General features: G+C 49.0%; 1 protein-coding gene across 1 annotated transcript in view; it reads left to right on the forward strand.

Annotated features, from left to right (window-relative positions):
* Positions 1 to 26,774, forward strand: part of NRDC (nardilysin convertase) — a 41,398-nt gene that overhangs the window by 8,697 nt on the left and 5,927 nt on the right. The window contains exons 5-22 of the mRNA XM_054165118.1: positions 4,330 to 4,403; positions 5,783 to 5,878; positions 7,318 to 7,440; positions 9,667 to 9,724; positions 10,650 to 10,723; positions 10,863 to 10,932; positions 11,683 to 11,760; positions 12,742 to 12,862; positions 12,944 to 13,002; positions 14,351 to 14,405; positions 18,635 to 18,739; positions 19,516 to 19,639; positions 20,148 to 20,234; positions 20,784 to 20,903; positions 22,441 to 22,492; positions 23,197 to 23,347; positions 24,372 to 24,499; positions 25,928 to 26,090. Of these exons, the coding sequence (XP_054021093.1) occupies positions 4,330 to 4,403; positions 5,783 to 5,878; positions 7,318 to 7,440; positions 9,667 to 9,724; positions 10,650 to 10,723; positions 10,863 to 10,932; positions 11,683 to 11,760; positions 12,742 to 12,862; positions 12,944 to 13,002; positions 14,351 to 14,405; positions 18,635 to 18,739; positions 19,516 to 19,639; positions 20,148 to 20,234; positions 20,784 to 20,903; positions 22,441 to 22,492; positions 23,197 to 23,347; positions 24,372 to 24,499; positions 25,928 to 26,090 (1,738 nt within the window). The remainder of the gene's footprint in view (positions 1 to 4,329; positions 4,404 to 5,782; positions 5,879 to 7,317; positions 7,441 to 9,666; positions 9,725 to 10,649; positions 10,724 to 10,862; positions 10,933 to 11,682; positions 11,761 to 12,741; positions 12,863 to 12,943; positions 13,003 to 14,350; positions 14,406 to 18,634; positions 18,740 to 19,515; positions 19,640 to 20,147; positions 20,235 to 20,783; positions 20,904 to 22,440; positions 22,493 to 23,196; positions 23,348 to 24,371; positions 24,500 to 25,927; positions 26,091 to 26,774) is intronic.

Below are 26,774 nucleotides of genomic sequence, written 5' to 3' on the forward strand. Positions count from 1 at the left end.
CTTCACAGGAATGGTGACTAGGTGTGCAGGAATGTTTGTGTGCCTCAGGAGCTTGGGTGTAGCTCTTCTTCATTTTGGGCTGAAGAAGGCTGTTGCTCAACGTCCGTAGGTACTCACCCTGCAACAGTGGCCCTTGGATCCAAGGAAAGACTATTTCCCTTTGGGCAGGTTAATGTTTGTGAGGCAGAGCCAGTGCAGTGGGGTGTCTAGGATCCATGTCTAAGTCTTCATGCTTTTGGATTTGTTTTTTTTAAGTAGCATTGGTGGCAGAATAAATCTTATGCAGCATGACAGCTGTTTAGGGGGAAGTGGCCAGGACAATCCTCACTATCAATAGACACTGGGGGATGAGATGTTAGAAAGCAGCCCTGTGGAAAAGGACTTGGGGGGCTGATGGATGAGAAGCTGGACATGAGTAGGCAGTGTGAGCTTGCAGCACAGAAAGCAAATCACAGCCTGGGCTGCACCAAAAGATGTGTGGCCAGCAGATCCAGAGAGGTGATTATGCCACTTTGCTCTTCTCTGGTGAGACCTCACCTGGAGTACTGTGTCCAGGTCTGGAGTCCTCAAGATAGGAAGGACATGGACCTGATGGAGAAGGTCCAGAGGAGGGCCATGAAAATGATCAGGGTTTTGGAGCACCTGTGCTGCAAGGACAGGCTGAGGGAGCTGGGGGTGTTCAGCCTGGAGAAGAGGAGGAGGCTCCAGGGAGACCTAATAGCAGCCTGCCAGTACCTGAAGGGGGCTATAGGAAGGCTGCAGAGAGACTGCTTGCAAAGGCCTGCAGTGACAGGACAAGGGGCGATGGCTTCAAAATAGAGCAGAGCAGATTTAGATTGGATGTGAGGAACAAGTTCTTTAGTATGAGGGTGATGGAACACTGGAACAGGTTGCCCAGGGAGGTGATTGAGGCCCCATGCCTGGAGATATTCAAGGTGATGCTCGACAAGGCTCTGGGCAACCTGATCTAGTTGGGGATGTCCCTGCTGACTGTGGGGAGGTTGGACTGGGTGACCTTTGGAGGTCCCTTTCAGCCCAGACCATTCTATGATTTTGTGGTCTCAGAGTCCCATGGACTCATCCTCTGTCCTGAGAGAGTGAGTGGTTTTTCCCAAGTTTCTTTGTTCCTGGGTGTAAGCCCTCATGGCAGGTGGGAGGGCAGCCTTGAGAGCTGCAGTTCAGAATGTGCTTCAAAAGGATGCTGTGCTCACGATACAGGTTAGTCAGTTAGGTGCATATCTCTTGCCAAAAGGTATTAGATATGTTGGTCTGTGCTGTGGGGTATACTGGGACAAGACAGGTCCAGCTCTTGGCATGGTTTCCTCGAGGGGAAGGAGATGACTCGCTCATGGGGGCATGGCAGCCGAGTATCCTTGTGGGACAGCAGCCTCCACTGCCAATGTACTTCCACAAACCAGATTCCTGCAGGGACACCCAGAACAAGTGTTTGCACATTTCACCATGTGTTGCCTAAATCTTACTTCACTGGGCCAAATTCAGTTTTCATTTGCACTTTAATCTAGCTTAGGGAGTCCTGTATCTGTAGAGCTGCCAGCCATAAAAGAGACTGGATGAGGCACTCGGTGCCATGGTTTAGTTGATCAGATGGTGTTGGGTGGTAGAATGGACTTGCTGATCTCAAAGGTCTTTTCCAACCGCCTGACCTCAGTGCCAGGAAAGATTATGGAGCAGGTCATCCTGAGTGCAATCACGCAACACTTAGAGGATGGCCAAGGGATCAGGCCCAGCCAGCATGGGTTTAGGAAGGGCAGGTCCTGCCTGACCAACCTGATCTCCTTCTATGATCAGGTGACCCGCCTGGTGGATGTGGGGAGGCCTGTGGATGTAGTCTACCTGGACCTCAGCAAGGCCTTTGACACCGTTCCCCATAGCAAACTCCTGGCCAAGCTGTCAGCCCATGGCTTGGATGGGAGCACACTGAGATGGGTTAGGAACTGGCTGGAGGGCCGAGCCCAGAGAGTGGTAGTGAATGGTGCCACATCCAGCTGGCAGCCAGTCACCAGTGGTGTGCCCCAGGGATCAGTGCTGGGCCCCTTGCTCTTTAACATCTTTATTGATGATCTGGACGAGGGCATCGAGTCCATCATCAGTAAATTTGCTGACGACACCAAGCTGGGGGCAGGAGTTGATCTGCTGGAGGGTAGAGAGGCTCTGCAGAGGGACCTCGACAGGCTGGGCAGTTGGGCAGAGTCCAATGGCATGAGATTTAACACATCCAAGTGCCGGGTTCTGCACATTGGCCACAGCAACCCCATGCAGAGCTACAGGCTGGGGTCAGAGTGGCTGGAGAGCAGTCAGGCTGAGAGGGACCTGGGGGTGCTGGTCGACGGTAGACTGAACATGAGCCTGCAGTGTGCCCAGGCAGCTAAGAGGGCCAATGGCATCCTGGCCTGCATCAGGAACAGTGTGGCCAGCAGGAGCAGGGAGGTCATTCTGCCCCTGTACACTGCACTGGTTAGGCCGCACCTCGAGTACTGTGTCCAGTTCTGGGCCCCTCAGTTTAGGAAGGAGGTTGACTTGCTGGAACGAGTCCAGAAAAGGGCAACAAAGTTGGTGAGGGGTTTGGAACATAAGCCCTACGAGGAGAGGCTGAGGGAGCTGGGGTTGCTTAGCCTGGAGAAGAGGAGACTGAGGGGTGACCTTATTACTCTCTACAACTACCTGAAGGGAAGTTGTAGACAGACGGATGTTGGTCTCTTCTCCCAGGCAAGCAGTACCAGAACAAGAGGACACAGTCTCAGGCTGCGCCAGGGGAGATTCAGGCTGGATGTTAGAAAAAAGTTCTATACAGAAAGAGTGATTGCACATTGGAATGGGCTGCCTGGGGAGGTGGTGGAGTCACCATCACTGGAGGTTTTTAGGAGAAGACTTGACGGGGTGCTTGGTGCCGTGGGTTAGTTGCTTGGGCGGAGTTGGATTGGTTGATGGGTTGGACGCGATGATCTTGAAGGTCTCTTCCAACCTGGTTTATTCTATGTATTCTATGTATTCTAATTCTGTATTCTGCATTTCTGTATTACTGTTAACCTCATGCTTCAGTCAGTTCAATGCATCAGCAAATTAAACACATCCTAGATCAAAAATTAAACACATTCTAGGTTCTCTGTCAGCCATCTGCAGAGTTTTCACTGTAGATCTGTCCCTTTCCCTTGTAGAGTTTTCACTGTAGATCTGTCCCTTTCTGTTGCTCTGCTCTCTATGTGTACAGGAGAGGAGATGGATCCAGATGACAACACTGTAGACAGTAGTAGACAGTAAAATTGGATATTAAAAAGACTACATTTCAGGACATAAATCAATAATTTGTTGCCTGCAGTTAGGAAGGAACATTCCTTAGGGCAGTATTACCCTGTCAGGAGAGGTTGAGGGAGCTGGGGGTGTTTAGCATGGAGAGGAGGAGGCTCAGGGGAGACCTTATTGCTCTCTACAACTACCTGAAAGGAGGTTGTATCCAGGTGGGAGTTGGTCTCTTCTCCCAGGCAACCAGCACCAGAACAAGAGGACACAGTCTCAAGCTGTGCAGGGCGAAGTTTAGGCTTGACCTTATCACAGTATAACCAAGGTTGGAAGAGACCCCAAGGATCATCAAGTCCAACCTGTCCCAACAGACTTCATGACTAGACCATGGCACCAAGTGCCACGTCCAATCTCCCCTTGAACACCTCCAGGGACGGTGACTCCACCACCTCCCTGGGCAGCACATTCCAATGGCGAACGACTCGCTCGGTGAAGAACTTTTTCCTCAAGAAGCTCTTCACAGAAAGAGAGATTGGCCATTGGAATGTGCTGCCCAGGGAGGTGGTGGAGTCACCATCACTGGAGGTGTTCAGTAGAGGGTTGGACATGGCACTTGGAGCCATGGTTTAGTTGTCAGGAGGTGTTAGGTAATAGGTTGGACTTGATGATCTCTGAGGTCTTTTCCAACCTGGTTGATTCTGTGATTCTATGATTGTTCCTAATGAAGAGCTGAGGATTTCATCTGAAGCATCTGATACTGGTCCCAGACTAGGTCTTGTCTTGACCTGGTATGATCATTCTTGGGTTGTAAGTGCAGACAGTCCTGCACCCTGCTGTGTCCAACCAATTCATTGCCATGTGGTGTGCAGGGAACCCTCTCCCTTTGGTTTCGGCTAGTGTCGCACAACTGGCACTTGGCGTTCCTCAAGACAGTGTAGTCAGGGGTTACATCATTTGTAGTGAGACAAGCAACATTATAAACTGAAATAGCAGATGCTGGGTTTAATTACTGGGGTTTTGCCCTACTTCAGTAGACACTGAAGAGAAATGTGTGATTCTTTTGTTTCCTAGGTGGGCACAGTTCTTTATTCACCCACTAATGATCAGGGATGCAATAGACCGAGAAGTCGAGGCTGTAGACAGTGGTAAGTAAAAGTACCTTTTCCTTTATGTTTAGCTCATCTTCCTAAACCTGTTTGGTGACACTGGTCATGGGGTTCCCTTCTGAGCTTCAGTCTAGTTCAACTAACTTGACAGAGAGCTAGCTCTTCAGTTTAAGTTCAACCGATATCAGTGGCCGTTAGACGAGAGAGACTGAATGGGAGGCCATCACTGCAGAAGTTTATCCTCTCATTTCTTGAATTAGAAGTTAAGAGTTTCAAGTGGTTTGGCAGTAACTGGTGGGGCAGTTACTTGAACATGTGGATGTCCTTCAGGGAACTACATCCCTGTAGCCCCAGTGCTCTTTTCAGTCCTATGTGGAGTTGATGCAATAAATCGAGGTGCTTGTACTTGTCTCCTTCTAACACCTGACTGCACAACTGCTTCACAGAAAGAAATTGAGCCAGGTGTAGAAGTGAGTGGAGTGGTCACTGGGTTTTCCCCAAGATATAACAAATACCCTCAGACTACCTATAAAAATACACAGGTTTAGAAGAAGCCCTGCTGTTGGCAGATACACCAAGTGGTTCAAATATCTGCTCCAAGACCTCCTCTTCTGGCAAGGGAAAAAGAGCAATTTGATCTTAGTGATTCAGTGTCAATATAAGCAAGGGCCTGTCGATTAAGGTGTGGTTCTTCAACAGCTTAAGCCAGTTTATGCCTTCACTTGCCCTGCCTTGGTCATGCAAATCTTCTCCTTCCCTTGTACTGACACTATACTAATGAGCTGCCTGGTAAATTGTCAGCTTGATCAGCTGGCTGCAGCATAACCCAGCCAAAAGAGCTCTCCTCTGCACCTCTCTTATTACCAGCAGAAACAGGAACAAGAAAATGCAGCTCAAGAAGGTAAAATTTTGGCAGAACACCCAAACTGGTGTAAACTGATTGCAGAACTGCATTTTTTTGCAGTACCTTGTTAAGCTTTCCATTTCTTATTTTGTTACTGGGCCAGAAGTTTTTCTGTGTGCTGTACAGGGGCAGCAGGTTTGTAATTTGTTCTCTGTCCCTTTCTGCAAGGCCTGACCCTGTAGAATGTCAGTAGCCTTTGGTTCCCATCAAATTGAACAGATGGAGAATGTCCAAACAGGGCAGGTTGGGGCTTTACATGCTTCCCCTCCTTATCCTTATCTTCACTTCTCAGGAAGGAGCTGTGCTTTTCCCCTTCTCTTGACTGAAGTTCACTGTTGTTAGCAAGTCCTGCTTCTTACCCTGTTTCCCCACTCCATCCTACATTAAAGCACATTGCAGGTCACATCTGGTGTGTCTGCTTCTCAGTTTGGTTGAGGTTTGTGCTTTGCTTTGTTCTGTGAGAACATGACCTCAAATTTCCATGCATGCCACTGAAAATCGTTTCCATTGACAGAGTATCAGCTGGCAAGACCCTCTGATGCAAACAGAAAGGAGATGCTCTTTGGGAGTCTTGCCAAGCCTGGACATCCAATGAAGAAGTTTTTTTGGGGTGAGTTCTGAATTGATGTTATCAAGCAGTGATGAACTTTTCACCACTGAAAAGGTGCACTACCATGAGCTGTCTTATCACAGCAAACACTAACCTTTCTCAGAAGTATTAAAGTGGCTACTCATTTCACAGCACAGTGCTTGAGAACAAAAGCAGCTGCCTGCTGTGTAAGGTGCTTTTCATTCTGGCACTGCTTTTTGCTGCCAGTTTGCCCTAGAGGTGAAATCCTGTAACTTGATGTTAATGTAAAGGTGGTGCCCTCTGAGTCATCTCTGTCTTGCTTAAGCTTGCTTTTTTTTTTTGCTATTCAAATTTCCTGGGGTGGGGGGGGGAAGTGTTTCTTGGTTTGTGCCTAAGGAAGCTTTTCAAAGTCAGGAATTCACTGCTGGACTTGCAGAAGTACACAGCTGTGTGACGAGAGCAGAAAGCAAGTTGGTTCTTTACATCCTGGACAGCAGAGAGTCCTGGCTCCCTCACCCTCATGGTGCTGGGGAGCATGTAATGTGGTGGGCAGCAGAGTTAGCTGAGAATTTTCATACAGGTCTCTAGTGACCTGTACTGTACAGCATACATTTTTCCTCTCTCTTTCCCTCCCTGGTTCTGCAAGTTCCATTGGTGAGGGAAGAGCTTGCAACATGCAGTGAGCTGTGCAGTGCATGGTACAGGTGATCAGTAGTGCAGGAGGGGCTCTGTCCTCCCTTCTCATAGGAACTAGAGACTGGGAGATGCTAAATTTCAGTTCACAGTCCTTTAACTCCAGAGTTCTGTCAGGTGTTTTTAACATGTGACTGTGATCATGTTCAGTATAAGGGGAGGAAAAGAGATCCTTGGTATATGTGGCCTTACAGTAACCAGGGTCTAGGTACTGGGCCAATCACAGCCTGGGCTGTATCCAAAGATGTGTTGCCAGCAGATCCAGAGAGGTGATTCTGACACTTTGCTCTGGAGTCCTCAATATAGGAAGGACATGGACCTGATGAAGAGGGTCCAGAGGAGGCCGTGAAAGTGATCAGGGGGTTGGAGCACCTCTGCTATGAGGACAGGCTGAGGGAGCTGGAGCCTGGAGAAGAGGAGGCTTCAGGGAGACCTAATAGCAGCCTGCCAGTGCCTGAAGGGGACTACAGGAAGGCTGGAGAGAGACTGTTAGCAAAGGCCTGCAGTGACAGGACAAAAGGGATAATGGCTCCAAACTAGAGAAGGGCAGATTTAGATTGGATGTTAGGAACAGGATCTTTACTGTGAGGGTGCTGGAACACTGCAACAGGTTGCCCAGGGAGGTGGTTGAGGCCCCATCCCTGGAGATATTCAAGGTAACGCTCGACAAGGCCCTGGGCAGCCTGATCTAGTTGGGGATGTCCCTGCTGACTGCAGGGAGGTCAGGCTGGATGACCTTTGGAGGTCCCTTTTGGCCTGGACCATTGTGTGATTTCTGCCCGCAGGTAACGCGGAGACGCTCAAACACGAGCCCGTAAGGAACAACATTGACACCTACACCAGGCTGAGGGACTTCTGGCAGCGCCATTACTCTGCTCACTACATGACTTTGGTTGTGCAATCTAAAGGTAACTTTGTCTGTTCCTTCCTGATTTGCAAGTGAAACAAGCCTTGACCAGCTGTGCTGTGTTACTGTCAGCCTGCCTCTTGAGAAACTTCTGACTGGAGCTGTTGAATCCGTTCCAGATTAACACAGGAGGTAAAATGTCCAAGATCTGATTCAAACAGAATCTTGTTGGAATGTAGAGTCAGACCACTTGAACAACTTCATGGTACTGATTTCTCTGCCATCAACTGTGAACCTCCACAGAACATGATGGGGAGCCTGACAGGGGTGCTCCCAGTTGCCTTGTTTGGCATGAGCTGTTAAAACACATTTCTCTAGGAGGAGTACAGGTCGAAGGGCTTCTGGCTTTTCCCCCACCATAGACTGAAACATTCTTTGCAAGTGGATTGAGTTTCATTTCAGCAGACTTCAGCCCTCTGGGTTGCTGCTGCTGAGAAGACATGTCTTACAAGTGAAGCATGCAGTAGAGACCTGTGCTGGAAGTAAATAGCTGTGTGTGTATCCAAGTTATGGATGTGCTTGGGGGTTTTACTGAGTGCTCAAACTGATTGCAGTTCCCATCTGTAAAGTGGAAGTGGGAATAACAGTGGTGGTAATTCTTTCCTTCTGTGCTTTTTCTTTTCTGTCTAGACTGTAAAGTACTGAATGCCTCTTGAATAATAATTTACATGGTGATGTTTCTTCTGGTGATTGGGAGCATCATGTAGCTGATGGGCAGCCAGGCCAACTTTGTATTTCTGTCTGTTAATACAGAAGAAAGCATGATTTTCCCCCTCCTCTTGGTTGCTGTTTAACATGTGTCTGCTCATTAAGTTTGCTGATAATACCAAAGTGGGAGGCTTGGCTGAGATACCTGAAGGCTGTGTGGCCATTCAGTGAGACTTGGACAGACTGATAGCTGGGCAGAGAGGAACCTAATGAGGTTCATCAAGGCTAAGTGCAGAGTCCTGCAGCTGGGAAGGAAGAATAAACTGCAGCAATACAGGTTAGGAGGTGATCTGCTAGAAAGCAGCCCTGTGGAGGAGGACCTGGGACTGCTGGTGCACAACAAGTTCTGCATAGGACAGTAGTGTGGCCTTGTGGCCAGGAAGGCCAATGGGATCCTGGGGTGCATTAAGAGGAGTGTGCCCAGCAGATTCAGGGAGGTTCTCCTCCCCCTCTGCTCTGCCCTGGTGAGACCTCACCTGGAATATTGCATCCAGTTCTGGGCTCTCCAGTTCAGAAGGGACAGGGATCTGCTGGAGAGAGTCCAATGGAGGGCTGCAAGGATGAAGAAGGGTCTGGAGCACTGCCTGGTGAGGAGAGGCTGAGAGCCCTGAGGCTGTGTAGTCTGGAGAAGATTGAGAGGGGATTTGATCAATGTCTATAAATATCTGAGGGCTGGGTGTCAAGAGGGAGGGGACAGGCTCTGCTCACTTGCACCCTGTGATAGGACAAGGGGCAGTGGATGTAAACTACAGCACAGGAGGTTCCACCTCAACATGAGGAGGAACTTCTTCACTGTGAGGGTCACAGAGCATTAGAACAGGCTGCCCCAGAGAGGTTGTGGAGTCTCCTTCTCTGGAGACTTTCCAGCCCTGTCTGGGTATGTTCTTGTGTGACCTGTGCTAAATTCTATGGTCCTGCCCTGGCAGGGGGGGTTGGACTCTATGATCTCCTCAGGTCCCTTCCAAACCCTAACATCCTCTGATCCTGTGATGTACAGCATCACTTGAGAGTTCAGAGCACTTGCTTAAACAAGCAATTTCCAATTGGTCACCTGTGAAAACCTGGAACTTCTGTTCCCTGATAATTTCTTTCCTAGAAGAGGATGAGAAAAATGAATTCTTAGCAGTGCAAGACTGCACTTGGGTGTGAACATTCCTCTGTGTGTGCTCTGGACACAGTCATGGAATGAGTCTTTGAACTGCTGGTGATCCAGTAGATCCTGAGGTCACTAATTCATTTTCACACCAGATGCTGCTGGACTTTACATCCTTTTTCAATCAGCCTAAGAGTTCAGCACTAGATACAGAGCCAGAGCTGTGGCCCAAGTTTGGTGGCAATTACAAACAGGCTGAAGCCAGCAGGTCTGTGGCTTTTGATTTAGAACTCTGGAATTTGAAAGTGGACTGACTTGCAGCCTCTTTGGACCAACAGCTGGTGAGATAAGATAAAAGGCTTTGTGGTGGATCTTCAGGAAATTGCATTGCTGGCTTTCTGTGTTCTCTTTCTCTCTCCTCGTTAGAGACACTGGATACCTTGGAAAAGTGGGTGACAGAGATCTTCTCCAAGATCCCCAATAAGTAAGAGGTTTTTGATGGATAAAGGCATTACAAATTATGAAATGATCTATTCTCAGTGATGGCTTTGAGAGGGGGGGAGGGGAGATCCCTTAACAGAGAAACTAAGGAAATGAGGCTTTGTTCATTAACTTCCCTGTGCAGAAAAGAGGGGAATGAAAGACTGGAATTCATTTTTGGTTTTGGCTTTCAGAAAGGCTTTGTTTATGCTTAACAATTACTTAGCCTGCAAGCTGTCTGGTGCTAACTTGCAGCAGCCTTTGCTTAACCTCTGCTGATGCCTTGGTTTTTATGAAAATCACTCAAACCTGGATTATTATTTTTGCTCTGTGTCAAAAACAATGAAGAAAGTAAATGAACATCCTATCTTGGGGTGGCAGCTGCTCAGAACTTGGCCCCTTTTGTTGACAGTTCATTCCAATGTGAATGTTTGCTGACTTGAAAAGCATTTTACTTCCCCTTCATTTTCTGCTTCTGCAAAGGTGTTTGTTTCTGTGTTGCATGGACATGTGCTTGTGAAGCTCAATGCCATCCCAGAGGGGTGTCCTTGTAGTTCCTCCTTCCCCACAAGACAATCCATCAGGGTTTTGTGATCCAGGGCCAACACAGGGAGTTGTTTGCTGTGCTTGTCTTTCCCCTGTAATGAAGGCAAGCTTTTTGCTGTTACTGCCTTGGAAAGGAGGAGAGGGAGGAGGTGGTGGGGGTGTCCTAGTCTTGGGCTGTTGCTCTGTGCAGGCAGAAGGCAAGTGCCAGGCTGCCTTCCAGTTTGGGCTGGGTTGTGGATCCTGGCTGCTCTCCTGGAGGGCCATGTTCTGCTTGTCTGCTCTACTGCCTCTGTCAAGCCAGAGCTATGGGTGCTTTCTGGTGATTATCTCAGTGAAGCCTGAATCCTTGCCAGTAACATCATACTCTTAATTTTGCTTTGAAGTGGTTTACCCAAACCCAGCTTTGCCCACCTGACTCAGCCTTTTGACACCCCAGAATTCCACAGGCTTTACAGGGGTAAGTAGAAAGTGAATGCTTTCCATGCCTTCTAAGCTGTGTGATGTGAATTCTTTGTAGAAGAGCTCTCTGTGGTTCTGAATCCTGTAACAATTCTCATCTCTAAGTCATTAACACTCATCAATTTCTTTGTGTTCAGTTGTTCCCATCAGGAAGGTTCATTCACTGAGTATCACTTGGGCACTTCCACCACAGCAGCAGTATTACAGGTACAGTGGTGCTGCATTTCCTTACTGTGTTCCTGTACTGAATGGTGTGGGCTTGCCACCACGTGGTGAGAAAGATAGTGATCCTGGTCCAGCTGGTTCCCCCATGATGAATTAAGATACAGACTGACAGACCAGTGCTGAGGAGGTCACCTCTGACTGCAGGGTGGGTGAAGTGGCCCAGACCTGCAGAGCCAGTGGCTATTCAGAATCATAGCATTGTTAGGGTTGGAAGGGACCTCAAGGATCATCTAGTTCCACACCCCTGCCATGGGCAGGGACACCTCACACTACATCAGGTTGCTCACAGCCACATCCAGCCTGGCCTTCAAAACCTCCAGGGATAAAGTTTCCACCACCTCCCTGGGCAACCTGTGCCAGTGTCTCACCACCCTCATGGGGAAGAACTTCTTCCTAAGGTCTATCTAAGTCTCCCCTCCTCTAGCCTGGATCCATTCACATCACTTTGGTTCAGCTAGGAGAACACTTTTAAAAATGAACTGATGCAGATATGGTTCCTGTTACAAATGGAGTGGAGCTGGGGCACAGCTGATGAATGTCATTCCTCACTGACTCACAGCAGTCATTATGTTCTCAGCTCCCACGTTTTTAGCTTATTATCCTAATGCTGCCTCCATGCAAAACTTGGCTTGAAGGAATAGACAGTGCTTATTTTAGTCATTTTTCTAGTGGTTGAGTTCTTTCTGTGAAATACTACTGCTGATGTTTCATCTCCTTCACGTTTTCTTTTAGGGTGAAGCCTCTCCATTATATTTCCTGGTTGGTGGGACACGAAGGCAAAGGCAGTGTTCTGTCTCTTCTTAGGAAAAAGTATGTATTTTTTTTAATAAGGATAATAAATCATTGAATCATAGACTGGTCCAGGCTGGAAGGGACCTCCCAGGGTCTTCCAGTCCAACCTCCCCACAGTCAGCAGGGACATCCCCAGCTCGATCAGGTTGCCCAGGGCCTCGTTGAGCCTCACCTTGAGTATCTCCAGGCATGGGGCCTCAACCACCTCCCTGGGCAACCTGTTCCAGTGTTCCACCACCCTCATAGTAAAGAACTTGTTCTTAATATCCTATCTACATCTGCTCTTCTCCAGTGTGAAGCCATTGCCCCTTGTCCTGTCACTGCAGGCCTTTGCAAACAGTCTCTTCCCATCCTTCCTGTAGCCCCCTTCAGGTACTGGCAGGCTGCTATTAGGTCTCCCTGGAGCCTCCTCTTCTCCAGGCTGAACACCCCCAGCTCCCTCAGCCTGTTCTCATAGCAGAGGTGCTCCAAACCCCCTGATCATTTTCATGGCCCTCCTCTGGGCCTGTTCCTTCAGGTCCATGTCCTTCCTATACTGAGTGCTCCACACCTGGACACAGTACTCCAGGTGAGGTCTCACCAGAGCAAAGTGCTTTGCTGTGATTAAAAGAAAGGCAAACTCTGTCCTGTGTCTCTGTTTTTCCTAGGTGTGTCAAAGCAGACTGGGCCTGCTTTCTTGTCACAGCATTTTTCAGTGACATTTAAATTGATGATAGACCCAACTAAGAAATAAGTTGGTTTCTGGTTTGTGATCAGCAATACCTGTGACTGATTTTTAAGAGGTGTCCCAGAGATAACTTAGATTTTGTTTTGTTTTGTTTTTAACTGTTGTTCTTGAATTCTGTATCCTGAGATTCACCTCTTCATGTGGGAAAAGCTTTGTGTAAGCTACAAACAGGTGGAAGGCCACTGGAGTAAAGCTCTGATAATGCTAATTGCAGCAAAGCTGACCTAGAGCTAAAATGGGTCATTAATAAGTGCATTTAACTCCATCCATAGGTGCTGGGCTCTTGCATTGTATGGAGGAAATGGTGAGACTGGCTTTGAACAGAACTCCACTTACTCAATCTTCAGCATCTCTGTGACTTTGACTGATGAAGGTTACAAGCACTTCTACGAGGTATGTTTTGCTGCAAGTTGATTTTTTGCCCACTGCTTGCCTGGTGTTTGGAGGAGTTAATCTGTTCCTTCCTGTCTGCAGGTGGCCCACATTGTGTTTCAGTATGTGAAGATGCTGCAGAACAGAGGGCCAGATAAAAGGTAAGTGTTTGCCTCTGCCTCAGCTCTTTGGAAGGCGGTCCCTTCCCCATGGCATGAATGGGGGAGCCAGCAGCAAGGCTGCTGGGAGTGGAGTGTCAGTTTCATTTGTTTGTGTGTGGTAGTTTTAGGCTCTACCTTTAAAAATTGTTCACAGATCCTGAACAGAAAGTGGTAAAATGTGAATCAGTCTCTCTTGTTTTGCAGGCTCTTGTAGTTTGATTTGTGGTGATCAGGTTTCTGACAGTAATGAGCTGAACTAGTGTAGGTATAAGGTGCAGTTCTGCCTGTGGTTTAAATACATCTGTTGAGCCACATCTCTGGCAGTCAGGACTGCAGTGTTCTGAGCTTAGTCTTCAGGTCAATTCTGTATCAAGTTTTTACTCCTTGGAGCTCAGTATTCCTTGCTGGGAAACAGCAGGGAGAAATTTAATGAAGTTCAACAAGGGTAAGTGTGGAGTCTTGCACCTGGGAAAGAACAACAACATGGAGCAGTGGAGGTTGGGGACTGACCTGTTGGAGGGGAAGAGGACCTGAGGGTCCTAGTGGATGGGAGGTTGACCATGAGCCAACAACATGCTCTTGTGGCCAGGAAGGCCAATGCCATTCTGGGCTATGGTTAGCAGGTTGAGATGTTCTCCTCCCCCTTTACTCTGCTCTGGTGAGGCTGCATCTGGAGTATTGTGTCCAGTTCTGGGCCACTCAGTTCAGGAAGGACCTCAGGGAACTACTTGAAAGAGTCTAGCATGGAGCCACATAAATTGTTAATGGAGAGGAACATCTTCCTTATGAGGAGAGCCTGAGGGAGCTGAGGGCTCTTAGCTTGGAGAGAAGGAGCCTGAGGAGTGACCTCATTCATGTTGATAAAGATGTGCAGGGTGAGTGCCAAGAGGATGGAGCCAGGCTCTGCTGGGTGATGCCCAATGACAGCACAAGGGGCACTGGGTGGAAGTTGAGGCAGAGGAAGTTCCATGGAAATAGGAGGAAAAATTTTTGTGCTGTGAGGGTGACAGAACAGTGGAACAGGCTGACCAGGGGGGTTGTAGTCTCCCCCTCTCTGGAGATACCTCAACACCTGCCTGGATGAGTTGCTGTGTGATCTGCTCTAGGTGCTCCTGTTCTGGCAGGAGGTTGGACTGGATGATCTCTTCAGGTCCCTTCCAGCCCCTGACATTCTGTGATTGATTCTCTGTCAGTTAAGAAGATGGAAGGGCAGTGTATATAATGCTGGCCTCTGTGTCCTGTACCTGAATGAGTCACTGAGCTCCCCATTGATGCCTTTCAGAGTCTTCATGAATGTTGTGGAATAATGAAGGAAATACACTTTTATTCTCTTCTCCCTGCTTTACAGGATATGGGAAGAAATCCAGAAGATTGAGGATAATGAATTTCACTACCAGGAACAGGTATTCAGCCACTCTTTTGTGTTGATTGTAGGTAAACTGTGAAAAGGCTTTAGGTTGGAAGGCACCTTAGAGGTCATCTACTCCAACCTCTCTGATGGACAGGGACTCCTCACACCAGACCAGGTTGCTCAAGGCCTCATCCAGCCTGGCCTTGAATGGTTTGGGGCAGTGTGGCTGGAGAGCTGCCTGAAAGAGAGGGACCTGAGGGTTCTAAAGGACAAGCAACTGAATAGGAGGCAGCAGTGTGCCCAGGTGGCCAAGAAAGCCAACGGCATCCTGGCTGGGATTAGAAATGCTGTGTCCAGCAGGAGCAGGGAGGGGATTGTCCCCTTGTACTCAGCTCTGGGGGGGCCACACCTCAAGTATTGTGTCCAGTTTTGGGCACTTCAGTGCAAGAGGTGCTGGAGCCAGTGCAGAGGAGGGCAAGGAAGCTGGGGAAGGGCCTGGAGAATAAATCTGATAAAGGGCAACTGAAGGAGCTGGGGATGGTTAGTTTGGAAAAGAGGAGGCTGAGAGGAGACCTCATGGCTCTCTACAACTACCTGAAAGGAGGTTGTGGAGAGGCTGGTGCTGGTCTCCTCTCACAGGTGATTAGTGACAGAACAAGAGGGAACAGCCTCAAGCTGTGACTGGGGAGGTTTAGACTGGACATTAGGAATATCTTTTTCATGGCAAGAGTGGTCAGGCATTGGCATGTGCTGCCCAGGGAGGTGGTGGAGTCACTAACCCTGGGTGTGTTTGGATGAAGTGCTTGGGAATCTGGATTAAGGGTGAACCTTGTAGAGTAGGGTTGTGGATTGGACTTGGTGATCCTGAGGGTCTTTTCCAACCTGAATGTTTCTGTGGTTCTGTGACCTCCAGGGAGGGAGAAGGTCTTTTGCCATTATTTGTGTGCACCCAGGTGAGGTGAAAGCAAACCTCCTAGGAGCATTAGCTGATGATTTGAATTCACTCTTATTTTGCTGGCTTCAGAACAAGGCTGACTAATCTGTGTGTCATACTCTGAACTTTCACTGTGTTTAATCACTTGTCCTCTGTGAGTGTCTCTCTGTCTCCTCCCTGCCCTCCTCTTTTCAGTTCTGAAACACATGTTCAAAGTTCCATTGAGGCAGAAACAGACTTTGCACTTCATGAGGCTGTAGTTTGCTGAAAAAAATTGTCTTTCAGGCAGAGTAATGGAGTGAGTGACTTGGACAGAATACAACAGGAGCTTTTTCATTGCCTAGAAGGCAGAGAATCATGTGGCCCTTGTGGGTGAAGCTCTGTGCCCACTGGTGGTGCAGATTGGAGCCTTCCAGTAGTTTTTGCTTGATTTTCACTTTTGTTCAAGTGTTCCAGCACTGCTCATTTAGGGGAATGGGCAAGCACAGCTGGGTGGCTTGCTGGTGGTGCCCTGGAGTGAAGGGGGAAAAGAACAAGGAGGTGTTGGATCACAGGATGTTAGGGGTTGGAAGGAACCTCTGGAGATCTTCAGTTCCAACCCCTCTGTCAGAGCATAGAATCTAGCACAGGTTGCACAGGAGTGCATCCAGACAGGGCTGGAAAGTCTCCAGAGAAGGAGACTCCACAACCTCTCTGGGCAGCCTCTTCCAGTGCTCTGGGACCCTCACAGTAAAGTTATTCCTCATGCTGAGGTGGAACTTCTTGTGCTGCAGTTTCTGTCCATTGCCCCTTGTCCTATCACAGGGCACAAGTGAGCAGAGCCTGTCCTGTCCCTTCCTTCCTGACCCCCAGCCCTCAGATATTTATACTTTGATTAAATCCCCTCTCAGTCTTCTCCTCTCCAGACTAAACAGCCCCAGGGCTCTCAGCCTCTCCTCATCAGGCAGTGCTCCAGTCCCTTCAGCATCCTTGTAGAACTCCCTTGGACTCTCTCAAGTAGATTCCTGCCCCTCTTGAACTGGGGAGCCCAGAACTGGATGCAGTATTCCAGGTGGGGCCTGCCTAGGGCAGAGCAGAGGGGGAGGAGAACCTCCCTGGATCCGCGATTGGAAGCGGAGGGGTTTGTCTTCCCAGATGCTCTTCAGACCTGCCAGTCTGCTGTGAGCATCAAGATGTTAGAAAGGACATTTTTAGTAAATCCTTGCATCTGTAGCTCTGCCTTCAGAATAGCATATGGAGGATCTGGAGTGTCTTGAGTGGCCTTTGAATAGCAGAAGTGATCTTGGCAAGCGCTGCAGGGAGCAGGAACTGCTGCCAGCAGACCCCAGCGCGAGATGGGAGCCGTAGATTCCTTTGGTGTGAAGGAGTTCATCCTGATGGACAAGTGCCTTTTAACATGGCATGTGGTGGGGTTTTTAGTGGAGCACAGCTGCTACAAAATTACAACAGACTGTCTTCTCCTAACAAAAGCTTTCCTCAGAACAGTGGAGAAGAGCTGCGGCTCCACGCAGGCAGGCTGCTGGATGCAGCAGGAGTTGAGGATCTGTTGCCCTGCATACAATTGTTACATTCTGTCTTCAGGCACAGCAGAGTTGTCCAGGTTGACTTTTTCATCAAAATTAAGCTATTTAATCCTGAAAGGTTCTTTTAAGTCTTCCTGGTTCTTTTAGTCCTCTCAGACAGAGTTTTCTGTCCCCCAGAACCGTACCTGCTCTGACAGGCTCCACACCTGGCAGTGTCAGGTTGGGGCAGAGCAGAAAACACCTGAGTTCCCTTGGGGAAATCCCTGCTCTTGAGAGTCCTGGCTGCTTGGCCAGTTGATTGTGAGTTGTCATGAATAGAATAGAATAGACCAGGTTGGAAGAGACCTTCAAGATCATCATGTCCAACCTATCATCCAACACCACCGAATCAACTAAACCATGGCACCAAGCACCCTATCAAGTCTCCTCCTGAACACCGCCAGTGATGGTGACTCCACCACCTCCCTGGGCAGCCCATTCCAATGGGCAATCACTCTCTCTGTGTAGACCTTCCTCCTAACCTCCAGCCTAAGATTACAGGCATTTAACTTGCAAAGCAAGGATCAGAGAGGTGTGTGTGCACTTTGTTGGCAGCGTTGTGCATCTTGGGGACAGGCAAAGGACTTGGTTGTGGCTTGCTGGGCTTCTGGTGGATGGAAGGAGCTGGTACGTGGCCACCCTGGCATGGTGACAGAGGCATATGTTTGGATAAGCAGTTGGGTGCTTCCAGGAGTGGTTTCATGTTTCCTCAGATAGGCAGTGCCTTTAGAAAGTCTTGTAAACGTTGTGTAAAACGTGAGCAAGATGCAGATGCACCAAGCTGGCCCCTTTTCAGGCAAACTGCTCTGTGTGGCTCAAAAAGCACTCAGCCAGTAGCTCTCCACCAGGCAGTCCTAAACAGTTAAAAGGCAACCCATACAGAATCACAGAATCAACCAGGTTGGATGAGACCTCCAAGATCATCACATCCAACCAATCACCCAACCCTAACTGGACCATGGCACTAAGTGCCTCATCCAGGCTTTTCTTAAACACCTCCAGGGACATCAACCCCACCACTTCCCTGGGCAGCCCATTCCAATGGCCAATCTCTCTGTGAAGAACTTCTTGATAAGGTCAAGCCTAAACTTCCCCCTGCACAGCTTGAGACTGTGTTCTCTTGTTCTGGTGCTGGTTGCCTGGGAGAAGAGACCAACCTCTGCCTGTCTACAACTTCCCTTCAGGTAGTTGTAGACAGCAATAAGGTCTCCCCTGAGCCTCCACTTCTCCAGGCTAAACACCCCCAGGTCCCTCAGCCTCTCCTCACAGGGCTGTGCTCCAGACCCCTCCTCAGCCTTTTTTCCCTTCTCTGGGCATGTTCCAGCAACTTGTATGTCCAAGTGGGAGGAGCTCTTCCTGTGCATCTTGGCAGAGAATTTGGGTCAGGAGCAGTATCAGAGGTGCTCCTGTAGCAGCAGCAGTTCTTCAGCTTGCTCTTTCCAGCTTCCATATCACTTTAAACCTTGCATGGTGTGACCCTGCTGGTGTTCCCTGGGGCCAAGGAGTGCATTCCACTGGGTCTTTAACCTCGTAGGTGTAATGACTGCAAATGTGTGCTCAAGGCCCTTTCTTCTGTAAAGCTGATGTCTGATACTTGGGGATTCTCAGAGGAGTCCTGACCATTAGGTATGCTTATGAAACCTATTTAAGTTTAATAACAAAAACTGAAGGCTGCAACAAGCAGAGTGTGCAACTCATGCTCAACAAACCTGGCCAGCCAGGCTCTTCTCAGATGTGTTATGTTTGGTGATGATGTGAAAAATAGCTTTGCCCATTTGCCTACAGACAGATCCAGTTGACTATGTGGAAAGCCTTTGTGAGAACATGCAGCTGTTTCAGAAGGAGGATTTTCTGACAGGAGACCAGCTCTTGTTTGAATACAAGCCTGAGGTAACTGTTCTTGGAACTCTTGAGTACATGTTTGGATGTAGAGAAGACCCAGGCATCCTATATGATGTAGGCATGATGTTAAGCATCATACAGGGTTTGTGTTAATTAAGTCACTCTCTTCTCATGCTGTGGTGGGTTGAAATCCCCTCCCCCCCAACATTAAATTTGCCTGAGCAGCTCAGTTGGAAGCAAATGAAGGCTGTATTTTACAAGCAAAACTACACTCTACAATGGAATGCAGTGAGTGTGTACAAACATACAGGATTTACACTAGTTACAGATACTTACAATTAACAGACAGCACAACTTACAATTAACAGACAGCCAAAGACCAGGGGAAGCTACTAGCTTCTTCCTCTCTGCTCCCCCTTATCCCCCTGTACAGAAGGGAAAAGAGAGAGGAGCAGAGGAATGTTAGACTTAACAGAAACAGTGCAGCCAAGATCAAGCAGAAGCAAGTTGGTATCCCTCCCAGAGCGAAGAAGCAAGGAGAGAGATTGTTTTGGTACAACCAGTTTTAGTCCTTTATCTCTCCACTGGGATTGTTTAGACTTATCTTTATTTTCCTTTTCATGCCCAGTAGTGATTTATTTACATTTTTACTACTTTCTGCTGGAGATCTGTGAACAATGCTAAAGGCATAGCCTGAAGCTGCCACACGTGCTCAGAAAGCAAATCTCCCCTTCTTGTAGACTCCTTGTGTCTTGTTCTTCATGTGGTCAGAGCAGGAAGGCTGCCAGAGTTGTACTGAACTGAAATATGTCTTGACCTTGTAGATCATTGCTGATGCCCTTAACCAGCTCAGTCCTCAGAGAGCCAACCTGGTTTTGCTGTCTGCTGCCAACGAAGGCCAATGCCAGCTGAATGAGAGGTGGTTTGGAACACAGTACAGCGTAGAAGGTAAACAGCAGCAGCAACTTGGAGAACTCTGGGTCCTGCTTAGAGAGAGTAAAAGGTGACAACACCAAACAGTATCATATGGAAGGAGGGCAATGAGCCCTCAGTGCTTTACTGCCCTGTCAGCAGTCAGATGTTGTCCTTTGTTTGCTATCAGTTGATTCCCACTCTCTAATTTAGTGTGGTTTCAGGATGTGGGGATCCCAGCCAGCCCTCATCTTGGCTGCCATTCAAGCCCTAGACAGGCAGAAGAACACAAACAGTGAGGGCCAGAGCATGTTGGGAGCTGGATTATTATGCAGGCAGGCTTGATTTACTTTGTAATAGGACTGCTTCAGTCCTGCTCCAGGGGGGTGTTTGGGAAAGGATTTAGCAGTCACAATGACCAAGGTGATGGGAAACACCTCTTGTAGATCTTCATGGAGACAGCTGAAAGATGACAGGAGTGGCCTAGGAAAGGGGACAGCATCACCTGCCTGCTGGACTAAATGTGTTTTATGGTTCCTAATAGACATTGACAAGTACTGGAGTGACTTATGGGCCAGTGACTTCGAGTTAAATCAGGATTTGCACCTTCCAGAAGAAAACAAATACATAGGTAAGGCACTTGAGCATGGATGAAGTGTTCCAGTCATTCACTTGAGCATTTTCTGTGGTGTGGAAGCAAGCTTCATTTTTGTCTGAACATCAGCCTGCTTTGGCACCATAAAAATTAAACCAAAACACCCAAATGAAAAACAACCCTAAACAAACACAACCCCCTCTGTTCATTTGACTTTTAGTTAGTATTCTTTTATGTATGAGCTTGAGAACTGTTTGGTTTGGGGTTTTGAGGTGTAAAAGTGCAGCTCACATAGCCACAGCAGGCCTCAGACACTCAGAGTTACTGCAGAGCTCCAGGCACCCTAGAGGAGCAGTTTTATTTGCTTGGTCCTGCTGGGTTTGCAGACATCTAAGTACCATCTGGCTTTGTTGCCCAAACAAATGGGAAGGAAGCATTATTGCATTATCATCTGGCAAACTGGGAGAGGGAAAATGTGTGGTGGTGGTGATTTGGAAGACCTCCATGAGTGTAGCCTTGGCTGTATCTGTAAAGCCTACTAACTTTTTGCTTGTGTGTTGTTTGTTGTTGTCTTGTTTTTTATAGCCACTGACTTTGCTTTGAAAGTTGCTGACTGCCCTGAAACAGAATACCCAGTCAAAACAGTCAGCACCCAACAAGGCTGCCTCTGGTACAGGAAGGATGATAAATTCAAAATCCCCAAAGGTAAGTGCCTGAGGGCCTTGTGAAGAACAGGGCATTCCCTCTGCTTTGTGTGAAGGCAAATAACCCTGGAGGGTAGGAGGGTGCTGCAGAGGGACCTGGCCAGGCTGGGTCAGTGGGCTGAGGCCAGTGGTATGAGATTCAACAAGGCCAAGTGCTGGGTCCTGCACTCTGGCTACAGTAACCTCATGCAGGCTACAGGCTGGGGGTGAGTGGCTGGAGGGCAGCCTGGCAGAGAGGGACCTGACAGTGCTGGGTGACAGCAGCTGGACATGAGCCAGCAGTGTGCCCAGGGGGCATGGAAGGCCAATGGCATCTTGGCCTGGATCAGGAACGGTGTGGCCAGCAGGAACAGGGATGGAATTCTGCCCTGTGCTCAGCGCTGGTGAGGCCTCACCTGGAGCACTGTGTGCAGCTCTGGGCCCCTCACTTCAGGAAGGATATTGAGGTGCTGGAGCAGGTCCAGAGGAGAGCAACCAGACTGGTGAGGGGGCTGGAGGGAAAGTCTGATGAGGAGAGGCTGAGGGAGCTGGGGGTGTTCAGCCTGGAGGAGACTTAGAGGGGACCTTATCACTCTCTACAACTACCTCAAAGGAAGTTGTAGTCAGGTGGGGGTCAGGCTCTTCTCCCAGGCAGCTTGTGACAGGACAAGAGGGCATGGCCTGAAGCTGTGCCAGGGGAGGTTTAGGTTGGATATTAGGAAGCACTTCCTGACAGAAAGGCTGATTGGGCACTGGGATGGACTGCCCAGGGGGGTGGTGGAGTGGCCATCCCTGGAGGTCTTTAAGAAAAGCTTGGATGTGGCACTTGGTGGCCTGGTTTAGCTGCTGTGCTGGTGTTAGGTCCTAGGCTGGACTTGATGATCTCAGAGGTCTTTTCCAGCCTCAATAATTCTGTGATCCTGTGAACCCCTGACAGTGCTCTCCATTTAAACCCAGTGTTTGCTGTCAGCTCTTTCCCATTCCTTTTGGTGTGCTTGTCAGCTGCAACAAAAAAAGCAGTTCAGCTACCTCTCAGCAAAGGAAACCTACCTCAGGTTCAAAAGTGGAGTCACTGGGATTTGCTGACTGCTGGACTGTGGGCAGGCAGAGTCCAACACTGAGACAAGGGCTTGAGGACCAAGGAGCACATTAATCAGAAGTGACTGCAAGCAGAGAGAATGCAGCCTGGATCTGAGACTAATGTGGGGAAAACATTGCTGCTTTCGAGCAGATTGCCACAGTTTTGGTGTCTGTTAAACACATGTCCTGTGGAGTGTGTGTTTGTGTTAGTCACACCTCCTGAGTTAGTACTCTGCAAAGCACAGCTCTGTGCTGGCTCCTCTTTGGGAAATGTGAAGGGAAGGCTTTGGAGCGGAAAAGTGATGTGTGATGGTGACTTAACGTGAGCAAGAATCTCTTCTTAAGCTGAATAACCTTTTTGGTTAGACTCAGACTGTGCCCAAAGGACAGCCTGATGGAAATCCATCTGATGACTTCAGAGGCTGTCCCTTTGGATACAGTTGCTCACTGGAGTTTCCTTTCCCTTCTCCACCCCCCAGGTTATGTTCGATTCCATCTCATCTCGCCGCTGATCCAGCAGTCTGCAGAGAAGTGAGGATTGTGTTATTGCTGCTTGTCTTGCAGAGCCACTCATTTACCATGCCTAGAGAGAAACCATGGAGAGAGAGGAATTTAAAGCCAGAACAGAAGGCCTCCTTTTCTCATCTTCTTAGTTTTGCTCCTGGGTTTATTTGTGGTTGTGTAGGGTGGTTCTGCAGCAGGTCCTTACTGGAGCACACAGCTGCTTGGAGTGACTGGCCATTGGGATGGGCTGCCTGGGGAGGTGGTGGAGTCACCATCCCTGGAAGTGTTTAGAAACAGCCTGGATGAGGCACTTGGTGCCATGGTTTAGTTGATTAGAGGGTGCTGGGTGGTAGGTTGGACTTGATGATCTCAAAGGTCTTTTCCACCCTGGTTAATTCTGTATTCCTCTGTATTAATCACTGTGTTGAGTATTAGCACATTACCAGGTGCATTCCTACCTTGAAGAAATCTGAAATCGTGGGAAGCTGAAATCTGATTCACTGCAAAGGATATTTGAATGGCCAAAGAAAGCTGAAGTAGTGTCAGGAGCTTTCTGGCAAAAGGAAACTTCCCCTCTGCCTTCTCAGGCTTATTGGCAGGTTCTTTCTGAATCTGGTTGTGGTCAAGTATTAATTTCTGCTGGAGAAGTTGTGTGTGAAGCACTGAGCATATTGGGGTTTGGTGTTTATTTCATGCTGCTTGTCTCACTCTGCCCTTTTCCCCCCCTCCAGCATAGTTCTGTTTGATACGTTTGTAAACATCCTGTCCCACAACCTGGGTGAGCCAGCCTACGAGGCAGACGTGGCTCAGCTGGAGTACAAGCTGGTGGCTGGGGAGCACGGCTTGGTCATAAGAGTGAAAGGATTCAACCACAAACTACCTGTAAGTGCTGCTGAGCAGCTCTGGCTGTGCTGCTCCTCACCTCGGGAGCTGGTGCTCCTGGCACTGGAGCCTGGCTGGCTTTTGGGATGGGCTACTGAAAACTGGAGGAGAGGGGAATGCAGCAAATGCTTTCTGCTGTGCTGATGTGTATAAAGAGGTGGTTTGCTAACTCACACAAGCTCCAGTGACTGACCTTAAGCTGACTTAAGAGAAATCATCCTCATGTTCATAACTGTATCTCCACTAAGGCTTCAACTGCTGTTCCTTAAAAGGAGCTATGTGTCTCCATTGGAGTGTTAGAGCCTCTCCATCTACAAGCTAAGGCTATTTAGAGCCACAAGGATGGTCAGGGGACTTAAGCATCTCCCCTGTAAAGAGAGACTGAGAGACCTGGGGCTGTGTAGTCTTGAGAAGAATGAGAGGGGATCTGATCAATGTCCATCAATATCTGAGGGGTGGGTGTCAGGTGGAGGGGGCCAAGCTCTTTTCACTGGTGTGCAGTAATAAGACAAGGAACAATGGATACAAACTTGAACACAGAAGGTTTCACCTCAACATGAGGAGAAACTTCTTCCCAGTGAGGGTGACAGAGCCCTGGAACAGGCTGCCCAGAGTGGTTTTGGGGTCTCCTTCTCTGAAGAGTTTCCAAACCCACCTGGATGCATTCCTGTGCAGCCTGCCCTGGGTGATCCTGCTTTGGCAGGGGGGTGGGACTCGATCTCTGGAGGTCCCTTCCCACCTCCAACATCCTGTGATCTGCACACTGTCTGGAGAAGTGTCTGGAAAGGGGCTTGGTCACAATTTGACTTTGGAGGTACAGCTTCTGAATATACTTGGGGTGTAGTTTTCCTTTGTTGGGCTGCTCAGAGCTGACTTTGAGCACGGGGTGTGTCTCTGATGTTAACCAGGTAACGATGGTATTTGTTGTTACTGCATTAGCACTAACTTTAAATTGGCTCCTAACAAACCAACCCACACCAAAACCAACCCAAAACCTCCTGACTTAAAACTGTTTCTTTTACAGCTTCTATTTCAGCTCATCATTGATTACTTGTCTGACTTCAGCTTTACTCCAGCAGTTTTTGAAATGATAACAGAGCAGCTGAAGAAAACTTACTTCAACATCCTCATCAAACCTGAGACTCTGTCCAAGTAAGTTTTGGGGGAGGGCAAAAGGTGACTGCACACTGAGTGCTGAGGTTCAGCTGCAGAGCTCAGGAATTGCTGCTCTGTGCTGGTAGAGACTTGTTCCAGAGTGAGTTTGTAGCTTAGCTCAAGCAGCTCTGCAACCAGCACATCAGATGTGTGGATTAGATTGGACATGGAAGATGGGCAGTCTAGTTGGAGGCCTGTATCTAGTGCAGTCCCTCAGGGGTCAATACTGGGACCAGTTCAGTATGTTTCAGTATTACTAAGGTTGGAAGAGACCTCAAAGATCATCGAGTCCAACCTGTCACTACTGCCCACTGCAGGCTTGAACTCACAACCTTCCTATTAGGGGTCTTATGTGCTACCAACTGAGCCACACCACTTCGACCTAGTCAATATATTCATCAATGACCTGGAGGAGGGCACAGAGGGCACTGCCAGCAGGTTTGCTGATGACACCAAACTGGGAGGAGTGGCTGACACAGGAGGGTTGTGCTGCCTTTCAGCCAGACTTAGGCTGAGAGCTGGGCAGGGAGAAACTGAATGGAATTCAACAAGGGCAAGGGTAGAGTCTTACACCTGGGAAAGGACAACCCCATGGAGCAGGATAGGCTGGGGACAGACCTGTTGGAGAGCTGTGAAGGGGAAAAGGACCTGAGAGTCCTAGTGGATGGGATGTTGACATGAGCCAGCAATGTGCTCTTGTGGCCAAGAAGGTCAATACCATTCTGGGCTGGATTAGAAGGACTGTGGTTAGTAGGTCAGAGAGGCTCTCCTCCCCTTCTGCTCTGGTGAGGCTCCATCTGGGGTATTGTGTCCAGTTCTGGGCCCCTCAGAAAACTGCTTGAAAGAGTCCAGTGCAGAGCCATGAAAATAATGGAGTGGAACATCTTCCTTAAGAGCCTGAGGGAGCTGTGGGCTCTTTAGCTTGGAGAGGAGGAGGCTGACCCCATTCATGTTGATAAAGATGTGCAGGGTGAGCGCCCAGAGGCTGGAGCCAGGCTCTGCTGGGTGATGCCCAATGACAGCACAGGGGGCAATGGTGGAAGCTGAGGCAGAGGAAGTTCCATGGAAACAGGAGGAAGAATTTTTTCCTTGTTAGGGTGACAGAACACTGGAACAGGTGGCCCAGGGAGGCTGTGGAGTGTCCTTCTCTGGAGATATTCAAAACCCACCTGGATGTGCTCCTGTGTGATCTCCTCTGGCAGGGGATTGGACTGGATGATCTTTGGAAGTCTCATCCAGCCCCTAACATTCTGTGATTCTGAAGCAACCTGTAGACAACAGCAGATGTGGAGGGAGGGCAGAGTTAGCCCACAGCAATGCTCCTGGGGACCCTCTCCCTGTCCCCAGTATGACCCTGAGTCAGAAATGGGATGTCTTTAAAAGCAGTTGATGGGCTGTGGTTGTGCTTTGCCTCTCGCGTGGCAGGGATGTGCGCCTGCTGATCCTGGAGCACGGCAGGTGGTCCATGACAGACAAATACCAGGCTCTGATGAAAGGCCTCTCCGTGGAGTCCCTGGCCTCCTTCGTCAAGGCCTTCAAGTCACAGCTCTTCGTAGAGGGTCTGGTGCAGGGAAACTTCACCAGCAAGGTAAGTGCAGCTGCAGCACTCCAGAGGCCTGGAGCCCCTCTCCTGTGGGGACAGACTGAGGGAGCTGGGGCTGTTCAGTCTGGAGAAGAGAAGGCTCTGAGGAGACCTAATTGTGGCCTTCCAGTATCTGAAGGGGGCTGCAAGAAAGCTGGGGAGGGACTTTGTAGGGTATCAGGGAGTGATAGGACTGGGGGGAATGGAAAAAACTAGAAATGGGTAGATTGAGATTGGATGTTAGGAAGAAGCTCTTCACAATGAGGGTGGTGAGACACTGGCACAGGTTGCCCAGGGAGGTGGTGGGAGCCTCATCCCTGGAGGTTTTTGCAGCCAGGCTGGATGTGGCTGTGAGCAACCTGCTGTAGTGTGAGGTGTCCCTGCCCATGGCAGGGGGCTTGGAACTGGATGATCCTTGAGGGCCCTTCCAACCCTGACAATTCTATGATTCTTCAGATGTGCTTGAACTTGATTGCCAGAACTCCAGTGCTCACCTGGAGGCTTCACCTCTTAACAGCTCAGCAGTGCTGGTCTGGAGAAGCCTCGGGGCACTCCATGGGTGCCAGTGTGAACAGAAGTTTCCAGGAGTTTAGATTTAAACTGCAGAAGGGAAATGCATAGTAGAAATCCAGCTGTGGGCTGCTTCCCCAGCTGGCACTGGTTTTGTGGTGTTTGCTCTGTTGCTTTGCT

This window comes from Dryobates pubescens, chromosome 11, assembly GCF_014839835.1.
Source record: "Dryobates pubescens isolate bDryPub1 chromosome 11, bDryPub1.pri, whole genome shotgun sequence".
NCBI classification, from domain to species: Eukaryota; Metazoa; Chordata; class Aves; order Piciformes; family Picidae; genus Dryobates; species Dryobates pubescens.